This window comes from Electrophorus electricus, chromosome 16 (assembly GCF_013358815.1).
Source record: "Electrophorus electricus isolate fEleEle1 chromosome 16, fEleEle1.pri, whole genome shotgun sequence".
NCBI lineage: Eukaryota > Metazoa > Chordata > Actinopteri > Gymnotiformes > Gymnotidae > Electrophorus > Electrophorus electricus.
The window spans coordinates 9,809,832-9,833,585 of record NC_049550.1 but is presented as its reverse complement, the minus strand read 5'-3'; the positions used below and the strand labels follow the sequence as shown (position 1 = coordinate 9,833,585).

General features: G+C 39.6%; 1 protein-coding gene across 1 annotated transcript; it reads left to right on the top strand.

Annotated features, from left to right (window-relative positions):
- Window positions 1-8,566: 8,566 nt before the first annotated feature.
- On the top strand, window positions 8,567-23,315 carry si:dkey-121b10.7 (heparan sulfate glucosamine 3-O-sulfotransferase 6). Its single transcript, XM_027011769.2, has 2 exons — window positions 8,567-9,379; window positions 20,532-23,315. Exons 1-2 carry the CDS (start codon window positions 8,892-8,894, stop codon window positions 21,148-21,150), a joined length of 1,107 nt encoding a protein of 368 aa, XP_026867570.1. The 5' UTR covers window positions 8,567-8,891; the 3' UTR covers window positions 21,151-23,315.
- Window positions 23,316-23,754: the final 439 nt, after the last annotated feature.

Below are 23,754 nucleotides of genomic sequence, written 5' to 3'. Positions count from 1 at the left end.
GGAGGGAAAATCAACACTTCACTGAGGACGCTCCTTGTCCGCCAGAGTGAAGGTGTTTTCCCTCATCTTGCGGTGCTTGCCTCATCTTCAAAAAGAACCGTGAGTGGTTAGAGAGCAGAGATTGTGTAAGTACACAGACGTTTATATTCCCTCTGTGCGACCGTTCGGGAGTTCTCTTCTAGCATAAGAATATTTCAGATGTACTTGAAATAGCTTTGTTACGACGGTGCAAAGTAAAGTGAAACAGTAGCCTGCTAAGAGTGAGGCACCTATTGCTCACACGTGAGATTAGGGACCTCTAGGAGACGTAATAGGTCCGGACCTGGGAGGAGAATCAGTCCACGAGCGAACGCAGCATAAGATACGTTAACAGGACTAAATTACAGCAGCGCATGCATTGAGAGAGTAACAAAATGGCATCCCAAAATACTAAATTAATGTAATATGACCCGTCCGAGTGGAACCAGCCCTTACATAATGACATGCGAAGGGACTATGGGGAGAGTGCCCTAAAGTGGTTGCCCATATGGGTAGATTGTTATGAGTTCCCTAGGAATGGGAGCTTGAGTGTGAAACTGCTTAATAATATACTTAGACGTATGGAAAACCGACCACATCTGCCAAGTTAAATTCCTATGCACTGAGTACATTTGGCGAATAAAGTGATTCCGATTCTGATATCAAAATGAACACATCACTTAGACTGAATCAAATGTTTGTAATATCCTCCAGGCCCTTCAGCTTCTGATTAGATGAACTTTCATGGGAACTTGCTCACTCTTCCCTTCAAACTGAAGCTTCTAGGTGTTCTTCACTCATCTCATCTCAAGAGCCAACATCAACCGACAGTGCTTCAGCGGTTTGATAGTAGTGGGCATAGGTCAGTATTAGTCCTAGAATTAACATTAAAATCAGTAATCAACCAATAAACATATAAAACAGAGACTACTGAATTAGAATTATTCCACTTTCTTTTGAACCCTTAATTTTGAGTTTATCTGCAAACATTTTTAGAAGGTTGTACAGGGTATTACAGAGTATTTGGACTATTCACATAAATGTGTGCATTTTGCCAGTAGGCAGCTAGGAGACTATTATTATAGGATTTTGTGGGCAGGTTACCAATAGTAAGTGATGTATCACCTGTCAGTACATTATGTTATATAAACACAGTAGACCAAGATGGTAAACGTGTAATCTACATAGTGAATTAGGATGGATTTAGTGATGTTGGGATCCCACAATCTCCTGCTCTATCCACAAGAATTTCCCTTGGTTTCCCTCAGCTTCCATGCTCACTTATCCAGCCTACTGTTGTGCTGTCTGTACTAATTATGTGATATTTGAGAGAGCTCTTTTAAGTCAATGATGGGATCATTGTAGAACAGAGTGGTTTTTTTTTTTAACACGACTGAAATAGTTATGTACTGTAACTTCCTCACTTGGAGTGCAGCCAGAGCCTTGAGTGAAACTTTGTGTCCACCTCTGTCTTTAGATTTACATTAATATCTTACAATAATACTCACACATTTGAACTAACCGTACTGTAAGCTAAGATTGGCAAATCTGGAAAAACCCCTACTGCAGAAAAATAGAGTTGTTTATAAACTGAAATATATTGGTGAGCTAATAATGACTAACGTATGGGTTCTGAGTAAATTACTATTAATTATTGATAATTCCAATAAAAGGGCCACCAGTCCAACAGTACAAAATAGTATCAGAATGACACACTTGATGGTTAACGTGAAGTAATCATAGAAATACTAATAATTTCTCGATGTCTGAAGGAAATTTTGATCGCTCAAATTTAATGTATTACTTTACCTAGTTGTTAGAATGCATGTCCCAATAAATACACACAAAGGTATAGCATTAACAAAGATTAATAAGAAAACAACTGGAAAAGCAGACAAGAATAATGTAAAATGTATAAAGAAAACAAAACAATGGACAACATTTAAATCACCCAACTGGAATATGATATTTCTGACAAAATTAAAATATTACTCTGGAAAAAAAACAAAAAAACAATACAAACTAATCTATGATTCCAGTCCATGTGCTGTATATTTGAAAACATATGTTCAGATATATTCGCCAGCATTGAAACAATCAATTTATTGTTAAAAGTTATGATTAAAAAAAGAAAGAAAGTGTTTTTGAAGAGACTCTGAGTTATTATTTAGCTTGATTTATCAAATACAGATGTAGGGAACATCCCTTAGTACCATATACCTGTAGTTTTTAAAACTTTGGTTTGGGATAAGCACTTGCTTGCTTTATGTGCTATCCTACATTTTGCTTTTGTTGCTTCACACATAGGGAACAAATTACGCACTTCTACATGTTAAATTAATTTTTATAGGTACAGTATCCTTGAGGAACATGGCAGAGACTTCATTATTTCATAACTTTCAACAGGCCTATTGTCATGGTGCAATTACCAAACCGTTACATCAAATTCTACCACGCAGCGCTATGCTCAAGAGCAGGTGAACGGACGAAAGAGAATTTAATATTCCAGAACCACCGCTCTAGAAATCCACCAGCAGATGGCGCTGTTTCCATACTTTCTGATGCTGTCACAGGCGCCATAGAGCAGTGATGTTCAGTCCTTGTGCTGAAGGAGCTCACCTGCTGATTCATCTTTTGAAGAGTCCAGTAATTTCCTGATGAATGTGATCAAGTGTGATAGACAAGCTCAAGAACGTGTAATGAATAGCATCCCTGGGGAACCTCCTGTATGTCTGCCACCTAGGCCTCTTATAAGAGGTGCATATGAACAGTAAATATGTTCTGATGGCTGCAATATTTAGTTTCTGATTACACTGCAAAACTGTAAAGCACCCTAGAGCTTGTTCAGCATGTTTTCTTCAGGAGTAATCATAAAATGCTACAGCTGATATTTTGTCTTGAGTTTGGGTGGCAATGGGTTTGACACTCAAAATGAATGTGCCACCATCACATCAGACTCAGAGTAACACCACACATTCTGCCCTTGCTCTGAATTACCCAAGACTAATGCAGACACAAGATTAATAATTACTCCTCAACCTAGAGAATGTCTTCATGACAATTACCAGAAAAATTGCCAGCTTTTTATTAAATAAATAAATGGCAGTCAGTGACATTCCAGAGTGCTTGAATTTAAAGCCTACTGCAGTGCTGTATGTTAACATGCAGAACTCCACATTTAAGAGTTTTAGACACATTAACACATGCTATTGTGACTCAATTTGTGATTTTCAACATCTGCAGCCAATTTATGATAATCTTTTAGGTACATTTAAATATAAGCATTCTAAACAAAACACCTTTGCAATCTGCAACAAAGTTCTTTGTGTTTTGTTTTTGTAAATGTGTAGATACTTCCCAGTCTTGTATACTGAAAATATATATGTTTGTATATATTCTCAACTGGGCCTCTTGTTCAAGGTTGTTCTGTGTATTATTGTATGGCAAAGGTGGCATTAGAAACCAGCTGAAAGTTATGACTTCAAAGCAAGCATGCATGCATGGCCGCTTTTATCACCAGCTGTAGTCTAGCCTGCTGGCACGCTCCCGAAACTCTGATAAACACGGCAGACTCAACGATAGAGAAATACTTTCATTCTGCTTATCAGCTCCCAGGACACGCTGGAAGATAAGGGAGGCAGCACAGATAGAAAAATGCATTTTGAAGTGACTCTGAAATCTGACTTCGTAAGTTGTGGCCTGTGGGTGAAATGATCAACAGATGTAGTGTAAAAAAAAAAGTCAGCCATGCCACTTTTATTTGAAACGCAGTGTGGGAGTGTAGGTGAGTTCATAGAGACAGCGGTGAGCACACATGTCTGCGTGCTTGCCCGCATTTGGCCTGAATGTCACGCAAATGCTTGTCCAGGAGGCACAGGGCCAGCATCTGCAGGTGGTCCTAATGGGAGCAATTACCCTGGATGACTTATCAACACTGAGTTGATTGCTAATTTGTGTGAGTTGAAAAAGTATGGCCACATGGGCTTTAATGAAATAAAGCCACAGAGCAAAGGTAAAAGCTAAGAAAAGTAAAAACTAATAAAAAATAACACCTGGAAATTGAACTTTATATAATGCACAAGATATGTAGAAACATCGATACTGCTGGGAGAAGCTTTGAATCAACACAGAGAAGTGCAACAGGGTCCTGGATTTTGACCTTTGTGAGTGCATTCTTATTTCAGTGTGAGACATTAGTGTGCATCATGTCATAGTCAATGTCAATGTGTGGGAAGGCAGTGCTCTAATCATCTTTAATGGCATTACAATAACAGACTGCTCAGTTTCATCACTGACACACAGACTAAGCATTTAGGAGGGAACAGGGAGGCAAAAATGTGGCCATCAAACACGTAGCTTGCAAAGTTAAATGCTAATAGTAAATAAATGTCCACAGCTAAAACACCACAGTGGGTCTGTGTACAGGTCATGTTCCACATGTCAGTCAGAACAGGATTGAATCTTATGATTGTAAAGTGTTTTGTCAGTGTGTGTCGCAGAGTCTTTGGAGGAGCGGGGAGTCAGGGTATGAATTTGTGATTGCTAGCATTCCTCCCCTACTCATGTGGTTTGTGTCTGTGTCTCTCTGATATAGTTCACAGTGCATACACTACTTTCTTTTCAGTTGAAATAACATTAAATTGATCAGAAATAGTGTTAAGATGTTATTAAAATTGTAAATGATTAATAATTGAGCTGGAAATGACTTATTTTATTGGACTATTTATGTATGCATACACAGGCCTATCTTCAGCTACCATCACTCCTTTGATCCAGTGGTATATTATGTTAACTAAATTTGAAGAGGCTGATTACTCATTATTAAATGATTTAACAATTATGTTAGCATACCTGAAACCTGTTGTGCTGAGTAAAGAAGCAATTAAACTGTCCTTTAGGCTGGTGCAGTATCTGGAACAGCAGCACTGGTGGATTTTGCAAGTCTCAAAATGGCTTGAAAAAAAGTATCTTTTATCTGAAACTTGTCAGACCATCTTTGTTCTAAGACATTATGGGTATTCCATGCAAGAAACTAACAAAATACTGCAGATCTCCAATGACTGTAGTGCACCCTTCACTGAAAAAGGCAAACCAGGACAGAAGAGATGTTGGAAGACCCAGTGCACAGCTGAGCATAAGGAGAAATATGTCTGAATCTCTAGTGTGAGAAACAGATGCCTCACAGATCCTGAACTCACAGCTTCATTACATGCTAGCCACATATTACAAGTCTCAGCATCAACAGTGAAAACACCAGTCTCAACAGTTAATAACAGGAATACATTAAGATGGGCAAAATAACACAGCCGTTTGACAGAGAAGGATTGGGGGAAAGTGTTATTGACAGAAAAATCTAAATCTGAGAATTCTGGATCACAAATTATTTGAGAGATGCATAAAAAATAAAATGATTCTAGAGAAGTGTTTGATGCCATCTGTCAATCATGGTGGAGGAAATCCCATGACCTGGGGGTGCTTTGGTGGTGGTATAGTGGGAGATGTGCACAGGAAAAAAGAAGGCCATACCCTCTGGAGAGTGCTTGATTAGAGCCATTTTCATCCTATAACAGGACAATGACCCAAAACACACCAGCAAACTGTGCAAGAGCTATTTAGAGAAGAGGCAGTCAGCTGGTATTCTTACCATAATGGAGGGGCCAGCAGTCACTAGATTTTGTGTGCCTTTGGAGCAGTTGTGGGAGTATGTCTGGTATGAGGCAAGTACCCATCAAACCAAGACAGCATGAGGGAGATGCAGTGGCAAAATATCTTGCTTATTTTAACTAACTGACAGCTAGAATACCAATGGTCTGTAGGCAAATGGAAGATTTGACAAAAGCAAAGATTGAATGACAATTATTATTTCAAACAAATATTATTTCTAAGCTTGTCAATATATTAAATAGAATATCTATTCATTTTGCAACTTATTTGATTAATGAAATTGTGTGAGTTGGCATGGAAAATATATCTGGGTAACCCTAAACTTTTGACCAGTAATGTATATCCAAGCTTCTTGTTTAGCTAAGCTACTTTAGCTTTCATTATAACTCACATGTACAAAATTGTGACTTTTACTATGTATGTTAATGAAGTCATGACAAACTTTGAAAAATTTGAAATGTTTATGTTAAAATGTGGCATGGCCCTTACATAAACTATTACTATTTTACATATGATAGATATTCTTTTTATTTTTTTTAATTTTTTTATTTTTTTTAACTTAAACCCAGTATGCATTCCAATGATTTTAATAATATGAGTGATTACTTTACTTGGGTCTTATTTAATATATTTAAAGTATATGTATATATCCTTCTCACCAGAGTTCATGTAGAGTTGAGAGATTAGGCTGAACATTGTCTGAGGCAACGTAGCCACTATCCAGTATCTTCCACACTACACAGTGATAAACATTTCTCCTGTTATTTTTATTTGGTTTGGCAGGTTTTTAGAGATAGGTCATGTGCACACATGCCTGTGGAAAATCTCCCTCTCTCTCACTCCCTTTCTCTCTCTGAAGTGCAGTGCACCCTACACTATAGTTAGAGTTTACCACAAGGCTTCCACATGCTGCTCTGTGGAGAGGTTGGCTTTGCCACTGTACACCACTCCTCTAATGTGTTAACATGGCATAGACATCCAGGAAAATAACTTTAAAGAAAAGCATTTTATTTCTAGATTCTTACAATTCCAAACAAATGAACTAAAATATTATAGCGCATCTGTGTTTACATATAAAGTTGCATTGTGATATATCTATACTAATCAGTACATAAACAGTGTTTATTGTAGTATTTCCCTATTTGCAGTGCATTGTACAGTTTATTTTAGAAAATGATATTGCCTTATTTTTGAAGTTTATAAGGTGTTCCCCATAAACCTGATATGACTGAGGAATCAGAATAAGGTATATGTGTGTCTGAGTGTGTGTGCATGTGTGTGTGTTTGGCTATGCCTACAACACCTCTCAAGCTGTTGAAATAAGCTGTCCAGATGTGGATGAATGTAATTAGGGATTTTACACTCATTACTACAGGTGATGTCATCAAAGAACATTGTCAGATCTAAGAACATTGGATAAGAATGAGTTTAAACTGACTTTCATAACAGTCAAATCTAAGCTTTAGGAAAGGAAGAGCAAGGCACACATCTATGAACGTTATTGTAACTAGTTTTAAAACCATTTGTAGATGTTTTCTTATTTTTGCCTAAGTGAAATTTCACACAAAAATGGTTCCCAGATCATTCAAAATAAAGAAGTTTCTATACAACATTTACATTCATGGAACAAGCTAGGAAATATTATAATGGGAAGTGTATTAAAGAAGTGTGCTCACATGGACCCAGTTGCACTCGTATTCTCATGATGGCAAGCTTTCAATATTCCATCAAAGGAAGCCACTCTTTGCCTTTCGGACAGAAAATACAAGCTAAGAATATAGGCCACAAATGGGCTTAAGTCTACCCAATTTAGGACTGGTTGTGGTTCACTCTGAACATGCCTAATGGAATGTTGAGTAGACACGCACACTGAAATGCATTTAGTAGAGCTTCTAATTGAAATGGCTCTCTGTCCGTGCCTAATCAGAAGCGAAGACTCTTTCGGTTTGGGCTTGCAGTACGTTATATTGCTATTAAAGATGTGACATTGTCCTACTTTATTTCTGACTAACAAGACATATTCCTTTTCTTATTTTTGGTTTTATTTTTTAGTTATAAAGTAGAAAGCCAATATTATGGCTCCCAATATTATGTCCTCCAAATTGTAGAACCATTGAGGTCTATGAGATTGTATGTTATAGAATTCTAGACCCTCAGTTTGACTTTAACTGTGAAGCTTGCTGAAACACCCTATCTGATTACTATAAGATCATTATTAGGAATCCTGACATAGGGTGGTCTGCGTTACTCATCTTCCATGGACACCAAAGTGTTTGGGCATTGCTTGCTTTTAGTCTGACCTCAGGCTCCACCTAGTCTGGGCTATAATCACACCTGTCTTAGAGTGTTAATTAGAGAGGAGAAGGAACTCTCTCTCTCTCTCTCTCTCTCTCTCTCTCTCTCTCTCTGTGTGTGTGTGTGTGTGTGTGTGTGTATACGTGCGCACATATGCAGAGTGAGTCACAGTGACGGAGGTTTCAAAGGTTAATGGACAGTTCAGAGACTATCCCAACTGACTGCACTGCCTTAGCGACAGGTGTCTCTCTACAGACTTGCGTGTGTGCGAGAATGTGCGACAGAGGGTGACCCCTTAAACTGACACAGACCACAAAGTTAAGGAAAGTACCAGTAAAGTACCCATCATAAAAATACCTCAAATAACATTTCACTTCCCCTGTTCAGTACATAGTGCATCATGGGACTGAACATTTTTATAGTAACACGCTTCATATTATTGGTATCAATGTCATAGTCATCTCACACTGCACATTTTGTAAAACATTTGTTAGCTGTTTGTACAACAAGTAGCGAGACATGAGGGGTGGAGATAAAACGAATGGGCGTGGAGAAGCACCAAAAACGGAAAGGCGCGCTGGAATGGTAACCTTGGCCACTCGAAGAACACCAGCGGCGACAGACGTACATCGCAGAGACGCGCTAACGACAAATCACTGTTAATGGCATTTAGCAAACCAGAGACACAGAAGACCCCGAAGCATAAACAAGACACCTGATATTGATCTTCAGCGCGAGATATGGCACTCTCTGTCAAAGGCGATGAATGTTTAGACACGTGACTGAGACTGTGCTTTCGTTTATAAATACCTATACGAAAGCATATTTTCATGTCAACAATTTTTAATTTTTAAAATCTTATACGGCATGATTCCAACGTTTGACAAATTACCTCTTGAGAAGGAAAGCTACCCATGGGATGTTGGTCAACAAGGTTCAACTTCGGACACCTGAAAGCGCAGTCTAAGGTGTCCGTGTTCTTCACGATGATAATTCTTTTCACCTATGTATTCTACTGTCTTACCGGATACTGCGATTTAATACCAAGTCCACTGCACGAACTCCAAAGTTTCAAAAACAAGCGTTACCCTGAGGAAGGAAGTAAACCTCAGCCGGTCGCGCCCTGGAACCGTTCGATTGTGCGCGACTTACCAGGGTCGAACCAAGACTTTTTATCGCAAAATGTGGAAGAGACGAATCACATTTACAGTGACAGTTACAACCTTTCGGTATTCAACAACTTTGGAAACAAAGAGTTTCCCCAGGCGATCATCATCGGCGTGAAAAAGGGTGGCACTAGGGCGCTTCTTGAGTTCCTGCGCGTGCACCCCGACGTCAGAGCGGTGGGTGCGGAGCCGCACTTCTTTGACAGATTCTACGAAAAAGGTCTTGAATGGTACAGGTGGGTCCGCGATTACCTTTGACATTTCGAAAGAGTTCTTGTAAAGGAAGCGTATCGGAAGGCTAGAGCATTTGTGTGTTGTTGTTTAGTTACGTTGTTTTTTCACCTTAATCACAACCCCCGCTTCTTTTTCAAATTGTTCGGCATGGCTTTAAAAAGAACACCACGTCTCTGGTTTCTTTCTTCAGGGCAGAGACTGGCAAGACGTTTTCGCTTTTTAAAAAAAAATAAAAAAAAAAATAAATAAATATATATATATATATATATATATATATATATATATATATATATATATATATAATTTATTTATTTATTTATTTTTTAGCAAACATGAAGTCAGCTAGACAACTGTTTGTGTGGCAGTAATGAGCTGCCCAACAGCTACAGCAAAATGTGGGTTTGCATATAAACGACATAAAACCTGCACGTTGTTCACAACATGGGCCCCTGCTTCATCTGGGGCTGAAAGGGCAGATGACAGAAAAACCTGCAGGAGAGTCCTGCACGTGAGTGTGGCAGTGAGTCACTTTCCCAGCATGCTACATGCAGCAGCTCACATCACACCTTTCTAATCCATTCTGAATGTCTGAAAACCTTTCTGTCACATCCAGAAACCTATGCTCACAGAATTAGGACGGAAGAACCACAACGTTTCGATTTTTAAATGTATTTATTTTTTATAGACCAAGGTTTTATGCCATCTATCTGATGTGTTTTCTGCCTTTGGCACACATTTTCATTACTCCAGCAAGTCTATAATTTAGCAGGAACAGGCTGGGGTATATGCTCAGTCGGAACCTCTGAAAGAAAGATCATAATGCCGTTTTTATGTGTTTTCATGTACAGATGGTAGGGCAATTCATCTTATTAACTGAGCTATTATGGGTTTTCCAGAGTCTGTGTGGGGTGTGTGTGTGTGTGTGTGTGTGTGTGTGTGTGTGTGTGCGCGTGCGTGTAAGGGTGCACATACATGTGTATAGGTGTGTTAAAAAGTGATCTGCAGGAATCTGGTTTAATGCACATTGGAGAAATGTCTGCTAATCACTGGTAACTGTTAAGTTTAAAAAATATATTTTTTTGTGGTAATGCAGCTTAGCTTTCTTTAGCATTTTTGTGCATGACTCCTACCATATTTTATTATGATGTCCTGGTATTACAGCATCTTTGGGTATGACAATCTGGTGTTATAGCATCTTTGGTTGACATCCTGGAATTACAGCATCTTTGGGTATGACATCCTGATATTACAGTATCTTTGAATATGACATCCTTGCATTACAGCACATCCTCTTTTTCAGCAGATAACTCTTCGCTTTTTTGCAGTCTTTGCTTTTCCCAGGTACCAAATGAATGATTGGGATTGGGGGAAAGTTGGGAGTGTGGAAAGCATCATTACTGGTGCAGCTTTTTCAGCACACTGTAAAATAATATTTGCTTTGTCATGGGACATTCATTTTATACATGTTGAATCCAAAAATCCACTATTCTTTTTTTTTTACTGTGGAGGATCATTCTTATGTTAAACGACCACTTTAGTGAGTTCAGTTCCTCTGTGATATTAGTGCATATGGTTTTAGGTGTGTTGACTCTGCCTGTGCCTTGTCATTCTACTCGGTTCATTAATATCTTGCCAGCAATCAGCAGAGCTTACTGTCTCATTGGTAGGACAATCACCTGCAAATAAAAGCGAACTGTTTACTGAACCACACCTCTCTCTGTATCTCTGTCTTTCTCTCTATCTTTCTCTCTGTCTTTTTCTCTCTCTCTCTCTCTGTCTGTCTCTCTCTCTCTCTCTCTCTCTCTCTCTCTCTCTCTCTCTCTCTCTCTCTCTCTCTCTCTCTCTGTCTCACTGTCTGTCTCTCAGTGGAATTCAACTGGCGCAGACCCAGAACAATAGTGATATAAATATTCAGTGCACTCTGAGTCTTATTTCAGTAATGATTGGGAGCTTTACTAGACACTGTGGAAACTGAGTCGAATTCAGGAAATTGTGGTGGCATGACCTTGTGCAGTAGTGTCTCACGCACACAGGCAACATACATACAGCTGTGCTATCATGTGCAGTAACTGGCTTGTGTCAACAAATATCTTTTGGGAGACCATAACCTGATGACAGTCTTGTCAATACCAGTAGAACTCTCTCTCTCTCTCTCTCTCTCTCTCTCTCTCTCTCTCTCTCTCTCTCTCTCTCTCTCTCTCTCTCTGTCTGTGTGTGTTTAATGAAAGGTAAGGTGTTGAGCTTGCTAGTTGTAAATTGGAATTAATAATAAAAACTTTAAGGGCTTGTTACACTTTAGCATAGGATAAAGAAAATGTCCATGCATATGTGTGTTTGTGTGTGTGTGTGAGGAGTTAAAGAGTATGATATTTCATAGTCAAATCATAAATTAGACACGTGCAGATCATTTGCCATGTCTCTGGGATGGGTGCTGACCAGAATATTTCAGGGGTTTTAAAACTAATGTGTGTGACTATGAATGACCAGCTCACTTTGCTGTTGCTATATTCATGCCTCTCAGAAAACTCCAGTAATAGTTTTCAAATCCCAAAGGGACATATTTGTGACAAGCTAGAATTAGGTAAGGTCCTTCATAGATGGCCAGAACACACCCGTTCTGTCTGGCTATCTCCTTCACCGAACATGGCTGTAAAACTACTCATCTTCTGTTTTCACGACTCCCATAAATTGCCAGCTGTTGTAAAAGTTATCTCCAGATCGATTTGGTGTGTGGTTCGGCTTCACATCGATCCCTCACTACCTGACTTTATTACACCACCGCCCTATGAGAGTTAATTAACCTGCGCATATTCAATCTTGTTGACAAGTGCCGTTGCCCTTATCAACTGTCAACGATGTTTGTTTATTATGGTGCTCTAAGGTGCTCAGTCATAAGAAACAGCATATTAAAATGGGTTTTATGTGTGTCTTTGTTGTGTTGTTGTATGTTAATTGTATGTTAATTGCCTTCTTGTCTTCAGAATGGGATAGGTTGATCCATGGTGTGTTCATTATAATGTAAATACTAAACAAATGCAAGGGGCTAAACAAAAATGCAAATGAATACCAGGTTAAACTCTAAAAGTTTATTCATTGCCTGTATTTTCACAGTCAAAGGTTATAAAGTATCATCTCAGGATACTCTTTGTTTTATATTTGATTTTACTTTCTCTGTTGAAAGTTCACAAAATTCAGTGGAATTATTCTTGTACACACAGAATTGTTCTGGAAAGCAACATGATTAACTGCACGTAAATATCTATAGATTTTCAATGTGGAGAAAAACCTACAGTCAAACAAGTAATCCATAATGTGACGTGACCACTTGATCTGCCTTTGCTCTGAATGATGCCTTATCGTACTACACTGCATGAATTGAAAGGAATCCTTTAAGTGCTGATACAAGCACTAGATTAATATGGATGCATAACATATAGTTTCGCTGTTATCAACATAAATTGACATGAACTCAACAGTGATGCATGGAGCTTTTGACCAGTCATTAGTGTGCTTCATGGTGACTGCAGTTCAGCTGAGATCTGATTGGCATTCAGGTGCTGAACTTGCGCTGAAATCTCTGGGCTGGGTTTTGTGGATTTGGAAATTGAATCGTAAGCTGCTTGGGTGAGTGTGGCTGGAACTGGCACATTGTACTGAGCAGGGTTCTGATGTAGAACAGGGGTGACTGCTTTCAAGCAAACTAGTCCTCCAGCTGCCCACACCACTCTTAATCATGAACTCCTCACCATCAAAGTTTGACAATTTCTGTAACTTGTGCATTACAGGATGGTTTAACTGTGTATTTGATGTGTGCTCATTTGTATTAGCATGTCCTTGCAGAATTCACTGATGTGGCAAAGCATTGATTGCCAGGAAGAGACCCTGGTCACTAATGTTAATTTAGTCATTGACTGATCAGGTTCATGGATGCTGAGGAGGAAAAAAAACGATCATCTTCCTTCCCCCTGTCCCCCATTTCACTCTATAGAGATAGATGGCTTGTCAATAGTAACGCTCAGACTCCATTAGCCATATATACCAGGAGAAGGAAATTTCATTGAACACTGTATGATACAATTAGGTATTATCTTATATGCCTAGAGATTATTACATTCCAGCAAACTGGAAATCAGGTGGAATTATAAGTGTTATAAGTTTTATGTTGTGTTTACAGAAGGTTATTTTGTAGTCAATCACAAGGTTATTAGGAGCTGAAATTCTAAGCGATGTAGCAAATGCTAACACCGCCAGCTCCACTTTAGTACATCAGTACACTGGGATTCATTTGTAACTCATTAAAAGCTTCTCCTTGTATTCAGATTCCAGAATGTCTTCAAACAAAAGGCGTCACCTCTGCCTGGCATGGATGCACATGGAGCACTACTGGCTGAGCCTGCACATGCTACACATGTCCATCACACCCATTCAGAAGGATCTATGGTGACTGTTACCATGGCTGAGGCCAAAGTGAGGTCACCTGGTCACAGAAACCTGGGTGGCAGGTTCTCTGAACTCACCTGTCTCGAACAGAGCCCTTGTCAGCGACCAGTCTGCTGTGACGGTTCTAGGCATCGAAACCTGTCTGATACGCAGGTTAGAAAAATCACATGTAAGCCAACCGCTAATGGCCATGATAATGGCAGCTATGGTGGTAGGTGGTCTCTGTTAATTGATACAGAAGTATAAAGGGGCCTTTCCCCACACCTTCCCCACCGTATCCACCTTAGTTTAGACCATACATACCTGCATCTTTCCTAAGGTCTCACTAAAATAGAAAGGGGCGTGAGAATGTTTTTCTTTCTTTCTTCTCTCTCTTTTTCTCTCACTCTCATCCTCCCTCTCTTTCTCTCTCTCTCTCCCTCTCTGGAACATACCTGTGTGAATTGCAGTGTAATGTACTGTATGTCTATGAGAAAAATGCTTCGCCGTGTCTGTGGTTGTAATTGTGTTTATGATGTGGTTAGAGCTTTATTTGGAAAATCACTGTCCAGGGCAGAACTCCCTCAAGAAGAAAGATTTACACTCGCTGTCTGCATACAAGAGGGTGGCAAACTCCTTGCTCCTAAATCATCTCTGGAAGCCTGTATTTAAGTAATGAATAGAAGTCAAAAATGCAAATACATAACTAGTCCCAGGCTGATCACCATCTCAATTTCTTGAAATTATTTTTTAACAGCTATTCTTTAGTCACACTGCCAGCCACTAAATATGACAAACCTCATATTTGTGAGGTACACTCTCCCTCACAGGGATACACACTGAAATCCAAACACTTTTTAACTGCATAATTACACAATTTTTGCTCTGTTTGTCTCTCTCTTTTTCTCTCTCTCTCTCACACACTTCCTCCCTCCTCTGTTTTAGCTACTGTGGACACATTTATTTCATGTGTAAAATGCATGGGCTTGCACACACCTCTGCACACACTGTGTCATCTGAATTTGAAAGATATTCAGATGGCATACTGCTTACTGACAGAACATAACAAGAACATCTACTAAATCACACACACAAACATACACACACACACACACACACGCAGACTCTGGTTTTACGGCCTATAGTCGAAGAGATTTTTTTTTGCAGCTGGATGCAATCTTATTCCTCGCAGAAGCAGATTGTCCCATGCCTGGCTCCTGCCTGAGAGCTTTTCAAGGATGAGGGATCTCATAGGGTGGGCTTTTATCTCCAGCCAGTTAGTGGTTTCCTTCAGTCCACTTATACAATTTTATTATGTCACTGCATAGAGTGCCGGTTATGAATTCTGTGTGGGGAGCAGTTGCTCATTTATTCCTCAGAGTTATTTACTGTTGTTGTAATTACTGTATATTTTTAAAAATAGTATTCTATTTTAAATGTATTCTATTTCAATTACTGTAGTATTTCTACATGCTTCTTTTTCATGTCTCGACAATATGTTAGACATTATGTGGCTAAATGGACAGACGATTATGACTAGAAAATGAATAAATGTTTTGTTTCATTTTTGAGAGCACATTTCCATTACATATTTGTTTTTTAATGACCTAACTACAAATATACTTCAGGCATCTATTCTTAATTCTAAACATTTTTCAATGCAATACAATTCTGTTACTGTTTATAACAGATGCATATTCTCAGAATAGTTATTGACTGAAAAATGATATTAATGTCTGTATCCTACATGAGAAAAAGAAACTGCTCACTGTACCCAATGCTTGTTTGTGAGACCAAAAATAAGGTAATTAAGAACTTTAGACAGGAAGAGGAAATGAAGATCAGAAAGGAATAATGGGATGTCCTTCCTCAGGATCTGAGAGCTGTTGTCAGGTTTTTGTTTATGAAAAAATTCATATCACATGTGAAATGCATGGGTGTCAAAATGTGCACAATTTTGTTATGTTAGACTCTCATGGGCAAACCTAGTTAGTTATTACTAGCAGGACTATAAAGGCATGTCTATGATTGTGAAGAGATAGACATAGATAGATAGATAGATAGATAGATAGATAGATAGATAGATAGATAGATAGATAGATAGATAGATAGATAGATAGATAGATAGATAGATAGATAGATAGATAGATAGATAGATAGATATGAGTCATTGTTATCAGATTTGAGACGTCATGATGTTGTGACTTGGTATTATGAAGAAGAAATGGTCACTGTTTACGTCTAACTCTGATTATCTTTCTAGGGGCTGTGGTCAGTGTTGCTGATTCAGAGATTATCCCTGTCTCTCCACTACAGAGATAGACAACACACACCCACACACACGTACACGCATAAATTACACACTCCCATACATACAGAGCAGCCTTAGAGTAGCACTGATAGCTACAGATTTTCCCATAAGATAGAAAATCAGGGGGCAATTAGAGATACACACACACACACACACACACACACACCTAAACATATAAACTGCCCCACTGTCATTAAGTATGCCATTTTATAATGAATCACTGTGTTGTGCAGCGCTACCAATGTCAGTCTCTTTTAGCCCTCTGAACCCTTAGTCTATTTCTTGCATGTCTGTGTTTCTCCATCTCTGTTTCCAAGATACTGGAATGCAAAGTGGGCACACACACACACACACACACACACACACACACACACCCACAGACACACAAACACACATGCACACATGCACTCCCATGCATCCAGACTGTCATTATGGCTGCAGTAGTGTCTTCTGTGAACTGATGACACAGTTCCTGAGGCTTGCATTCTGCAGCCTAATGTTAGGTGCCCACTACCCCCTCATAATCACTGTACTAGCCCATGCCCAAACCCAGGGTGACTCAAAGGTTCCAATGGAGCTTCTAATGCTGACCCAGTCTTGTCCATTAGGCCCTTTGTGTCCCTTTGTGAACCATGTGTTCTCATGTCTAAACAATCCCCCCTCCCATACATGTAAGTGTCTTTTTTACAACCCTTAGCTTGTTGCACTTCCCAAGGGCTCCAGAACCTTCCATTTGCCTGTATAATGACAAGCCTGTGTTCTCTGGAGTTCACTTCCAGCGCGGAGTGCACTCAGCCTGATTCCATGTTTACACAAGCTGTTTTTGAAGGCTTTCGGCTGGTTTCTAAAGAGATAATGAAGGAGAGCATTTCTAATTGGGAAGGCTCCTGCAGTGAGGGTATGTCCTGGTGAGTAGTGCGCTGCGTTCCAAATGACACGCCACGGAGGCCATTTCACACTACTACTTCTCAGTGATCTTATTTTCTGAGAAAATGGAGGAATCTGCATTAGGCACTGTGGGAAACATTTTGACATGGCTGTGTGTGTTGTGTATGTTGTGCTGAGTGTGTGCTTATCTGTGTGTGCTGCTTAATGTATGCAGTAAAGTTTAGTATATTGTTCATTATAGTCTATTCGTTATGGGGACACTAGCTAAGCAAGCACAGCAGTATTTTCAATAACTGCGAAATTTGTGTGAGTGTGTAGGTGGATGTGCACGCTTGCTTTTGGGGTGGGGTGGGGGGGGTACATAAAGCATCCTGTTTGTTACACCTGAAAGTCCTGTTGCTATATCTTAAGGTTAATACCATTTTTCCCCCTAATAGCATAGGGCACGACTTCCTGTATAAGCCCAGCTGTTTCCTATCTGAGGTACATTACTGCCAGATGTGGGACAGATCTCTGTGGGGAGCATCCTGTGGCACTGCAGCTAGCCAAGCATCAGACATCCAGGGGTGTGCTGTCTGGATTTGTTCCTCTGATTTACAAAAAAAAAAAAAGGACCACCATTAGATTACCCATGGGTGCATTAGTCCATCCAAATAGTTAAGGATTCATTGTACAGCAACTAGATTGTGTGGACAGTTCACACTATCAGTCTATGCGGGTGTCTGTACTGTTTTGATGTATTTATGGGAGCCGGTTGTTTTGCCCCCTTCCCACCCCAAAAAGGCAGTAATTGTGTGTGCCTGTGTGTATGTGTGCGTATGAGTGTTGTTTTAATGGAACATGATTTATAGCCAGCCTGATTGCTTTCCTCTAGTAAGCAATGTGGCAGATTTTCAAATTCTTAAAAAGTTTTTAAGCTGTAGTTAGCCAAAAGAGGCCCTAATGAGAGTTTATTCAAAATGTCAGGACTGTGCGGGCAGACAATGCTGCTCTTTTAAGAACCATCTTAGTTCCAGATACTGAAAGTTTTGTGAACAGGTGCTACGTTGTTGAAATCAAAAGTATAGTTAGAACTTTTACTCTCAGACACACAAATCAACAGTGTTTATGCTACATGTTTATTAGCCTTTTTAATACTATATTAAATAATTATTTATTCAGACTACCGTCCACTGATGGCCACCCACTTGGCTACGGCTATTAGGCAGCGAGCTAGCTGACAGCCAGACTTCATGCTGATAAACACATCCGTGCACATCCTAGCATTCCCCACATGCTAAAGGCTAATGTTGCACAATGTGTGATGAAAACACACATTTGATTGGCATTTCTCTGGCAGAGCTGCAGGTGTGCATAATTGGTATAAGAAATATCCAAATAAGCGTGAAAAGCCAGGTAATAAAGAGAGCATTTGGTGATGATGAAACGGGGACTGATTGTTTTTTTCTTTTTTTTAATCGTGGGTCTTTTTAGCTTTGAAGATGAAGTGCTGCGACGGGTGAGTGCACAGACCTTTCCAGAGCTGGCAGCGCCCAAACTATTCTTTGATTACAAGCCAGCTCTCGCGAATGTAAACATGATGTCAGCGGACGAGCGCCACTACAGCCAGCTCCATCATGGATTCCATTACCTTGATTACACTGAATTAAACACGCACTTAGCCATGTGTACTAATGCACAACTAAATAGAGCTTCTTAAGACACGGAGCTGGGAATGAAAACACGAACTCGTTAACCGCGATGCTGTGAACCCAAACTGTCTACTGTCGATCAAGACACAAGCACTCTATAAAACATAACACTGCGTGTGCAGGAGGGGACATCTCCGGTGTTAAGTGGGTACACAGTTTAGGAATTGCCTTCTACAACAGATTCAGGATTAGCAGTGGAGTGCCCAGATAAACCAGATTTAGCCTGAAGTAGTGTTAGTCCAATCCCTGATAGGACTCTGTTATACGCTACTACTCTTTGATCCGAACTACGACTCCTGGGATTTTTCTTCTTGTGATGATCCTAAAAGGAGGTCTCACAAAGTAATATGATTCATTTTAGAGCTTTGTATGAACCTCATGGCATTGCCGGTTAACCTCAGAGCCGGAAAGGGAGAAGAGAGATAGAGAGAGATAGAGAGAGAGAGACTTCTTGCCACAATCAAGAGCCAGACCAGTCAACCAGGAGCTAATATACTACACATGCTCACCATGGAAATAACGAGACAACACAAAAGAACCTTATTTATTTATTTATTTTGTGGACGTTGGAGCTAGAAAACCTTTGTAGGATATCTAAAAAAAAAAATCTTATGCTAAGATAAATAGTTAATCGTTAAATTACGAGAATGTTTGTTTTTATAGACCCTTTTAAGCATTATTAATACTTCTATAATAAACAATAAATATGGTTTTAAAAAACATTTCAAAGTTACCTTGTAGCTTATAAAATATTGTGTTAAATACCTAATAAAAGTGTCTAAAACATAAAAACAAATAAGGCACCTTGTCTACAGTTGTGGAGACAAACAGGAAAAGAGAAGGAAGCAGGGGGTACTCCTCAGACGGGGAGCCCTTGGTCCCAGCAGTCTTCATCTTCCCACTCAGCGTGGGAGGCCCATGACCCTCAGTGCTTTTGTCGAGCTTAGAGACTGGGGGCAAACGTTTTCGCTGGATTGAAGACAGCTTCCTGTCCTCAGATTGCATCCTTGACCACTGTAACAGGCGAGGCAAGACTGGTCTCAGATAAGTGCCAACAGGACCTTGGAGAGAGCATTCATAAGACCCATGAAGGAAGTCCCTCCGGAAATGACTGCTAAGAGATTATTGAGGTTTTGTGGTTTTCTCCTTAAAACCAACCAGACGGTTCTCTTCTATCTGCTTAGGCTTGTTTCACAAGCATGCTTATTTAATGAAGTGAATGGCCATGTTTATGTAATAATCCTTGAAAAGGCTTTTCAAGGGTTATTATAATAAGACTGAATAACTCAAGTCTGAGTTATCTGCTTCTTGGAAATTTATTAATAAAAGTAAGATTAATATTTTTGTCTTGTAATGAGATAAAATTCATAACATGGCAAAGAATGATAGTTGGGACTGGGGACAGCTGTGAAATGGCTCAGCAATCACATCTAATGAAGCTGTTGTTTTTTTTCAGTGTGTTTTCACATATACTAAGGTAAAGCTAAGCAAGCTGTTAATTTGTGGGTGAGATCACTTATAAGATGTGTAACTCCTCAATTTCTGGTCCTTTTAATACCGTCAATTATTAAATATTTGATCAAATACATATGACCTTTTGAAGGAGTCTTGTCAATGTCCATTGCCATGAGCAATGAGCATTCCAGTCTACACTTCTGATAATGGCAACAGTTGAAATATTTGAACATACTTTGTTATTATATCTAAAATTGAGACATTTCCCATGGGACCCTAAATCCTTAAATATGTTTTGCTATGTAAAGTAGTTAAAAAGTATCCAGTACTTCATGGAACGTCTTAATGATTCAGATCTACATATTCTTATTTTGATCTCTTTTGTCACAGGAATATAATGCCTCGTACTTTGGAAGGACAAATCACCATGGAGAAGACACCCAGCTACTTTGTCACGCGAGAAGCCCCTCGTCGTGTCTATGCCATGAGCCGCCACACAAAACTCATCGTGGTGGTTCGCGATCCCGTCACCCGGGCTATCTCCGACTACACCCAGACACTTTCCAAAAGCCCCAGCCTGCCTTCATTCCAGGACCTGGTGTTCCGGAACTCCAGCACGGGCCTCATTGACACAGCTTGGAGTGCCGTGCGGATCGGCATCTATGCCAAGCACCTGGAGAACTGGCTCCGCTTCTTCCCGCTCTCTCGCCTACTCTTCGTCAGCGGTGAGAGGCTCGTGACGGACCCGGCTGGCGAGATGGGGCATGTGCAGGACTTCCTGGGCTTGAAGAGAGTAGTCACCAATAAACACTTCTACTTCAACCAGACCAAAGGCTTCCCCTGTTTGAAGAAGCCCGAGGGTGGCAGCAGGCCCAGGTGCCTGGGAAAGTCGAAAGGCCGTGCTCATCCCCACATCCCAGCTGAGGTGCTGCTCAGACTGAGGGACTTCTACAGACCTTTCAATCTAAAATTCTACCAGATGACAGGCCAGGACTTTGGCTGGGAATAAAAGGCTATTGAATGCAGCATGTGATAGCAAGCTGCTTTTTTCACATTCAGTTGATCATAAATGTCAACACCACACCAAAAGCTATTAAGTTAATGATATTTTTATTATGACTAGTCAGTCATAGATGCAGCTTGTGGTTAGTAATACTACAGTACGGCTGGAATGGTGGTAGCATAGTGACCTTTTTTTTAAATACAGCAGATATAGAGCAATCTGTTTGTTCATTGATGGAGTCAAATTTTTATGTGTTTTATGTAAAATGTAAATCACCCATTCTCTTCACCTCAGCATTCAGTGCCTGATCTTCCCTTTTTAAAATCTTTAGGTTTACCCTAAAGTTTCAACCACAAGTCTCCAGTTTCAATCTGTTTTAACCTTCTATGTACATGGGACCAGTCAGATTCTGTAACGAGGAGGCTAAGCAGGATGCGGTGACGAGTCGCATTAAACATGTTTATTTACACACGTAACACTCAACGTAGCTCGCAGGCTATCATATCAAAACACCGAAAACAGTAATACATAGACTCTAGACTTTTATACACACAGACTAATGAAACAACGAGGAGCAGGTGTGGAACACAGGAGGGGCGTGGCCACACTGACGAACACACACGCACACGAGGAGACGTTCGGGATGGGGGTGGGGGGTACCGTGACAGATTCCACTATGATTTCAGTGAAATTTAATAGCATCTAGATACTTCTGCTGAGCTCTTAGGTTTAAGGCTACCTTTGCATCAATACAAAATAGTTATAGAGACCAGTAGAGCATTTAACTAGGTCAGGAACCTAAAACGTATGCCTTTATTTTCCAAAATGTGCCATCTGTTAAGATATATATGTTATAGTGTGACTTTTAAAAAAAAGCTGGTCTTAAATGAGTGTACAGGGATAATAAACTATTCCATTTTCCTCCCTTCACTCTTATGGGTGAATGTTCAGTGAATTCAGTGTAAAATTCACCTCATAACTGCCATATCTCTGTTAATGCTTGGTCTGTGGCTCTAGGACGGCACAACCCTTTTCTATATCAGACGTGGGCCAAACCAATGAGCACATTTGGTAGCTATGATCCAACCACCATTACGTAATGAATTCGGGCCAGTTAAGGCTGTAAGAATTTCAGTTAAGTTCAGACCGCTTTTCTTCTGGAGCAGGGGTGCCCAACTTCATTCCTGAATGACTAGAGTCCAGCACAATTTAGCGAGTTCCTCTCAGCCTCAGATGATTTATGTCACCAGGTAACAGCCAGGTTTAGTAGGTGTTAGGACAGGTATGTCATCAGGTAACAGCCAAGATTAGTAGGTGTGTTCACACAGGAAAATGACTGAACTGATGGATTCCAGGCCTCTAAGGCAAAAGCCTGTTCTAAAAGTTCTGATCTTCTGTTTATGTTTACCTGTTTCATTGTCATATAAGAAAGACATTTGGTTGAGTCTAAAGTTTATGTATCTGTTAGCATTCTATTACACCATTGCCTGATTTTTAATAGCCCTGAGGAGCCATTCAGATTTTACATGCCCTTTCCTTTTGATATTTGCATTTTCTTTTCTCTAAATTTGATTCTGTAGTCTTCCTTAATAAGTGCAGTGTCCAAACGTTCTAAAGGTTTAAAAGATGTTATTAAAATAAGCTTTTAAGGTGAAAAAAAAAAGTGTTCTACCAATGACTTAAGAAAAATATAATTTGAAGGCGCAATAACGAGAAAGTTCATGTTTTATTAGCAGCCGCACAGTATTGGCCACATCTGATCATATGTCTGTCCACAAAGTTCATCTGCATGACCAAGGTAACATTAAAAACCTTTTACACTTTCATTTGATATCACATTCACTCACTCTTAATGGGTTCTGAACTTGAGTGGGAAATTTCGCCTACTGCGTGATTAAGATTTTTCATCTTGTAAAAGGGTGGATACAAGACTATGCCTTATTTTAATGCCAGACTGCCAGTTTATAACGTGCTTGTTTGCTGTACATTTATTATTTATATGTTAAAAAAAATATGGTGGATGTTTTCCACATGTAATTCTGCCTTTGACTGAACAGACTTGTTCTGGTTTTATTCACCTTTTCAGATCCACTATTAATGATAGAGGTTTGAATAATAATTTATATTGTCTATGATGCAAGTTTTTGTTTAAATAAACATCTGACATTTAATAGCTTGTTATATTACTCATATGTTATATTTAAATTATTTTATTAGGTACAGTATTATAATATACAATCATCGGATACTTTATTATAAGCATCTAACCTCATAACAGCACAATTCATCAGCTGCTTTCTGTTCACCATGGGCCAGAGAACCCAGGACTGCTCATTAATTCATTCATTCACCTCCTAACACAGGACAACTCCTCATTAATTCATTCACCTTGTAACACAGGACAACTGCTCATTCATTCATTCACCTCCTAACACAGGGCCACTCCACATTCATTCATTCCCTTCTTAACACAGGACTGCTCCTCATGTATTTGGTGAAGCATCATAGTAATGGATTGTACCATCAAAGGAGCTCATGCGTCTTTTCCAGTTCAGTGTTTGATTCACATGGCTGTTACCCATCCTAGCGTGTTTAAGAGAAAGTGAGTTC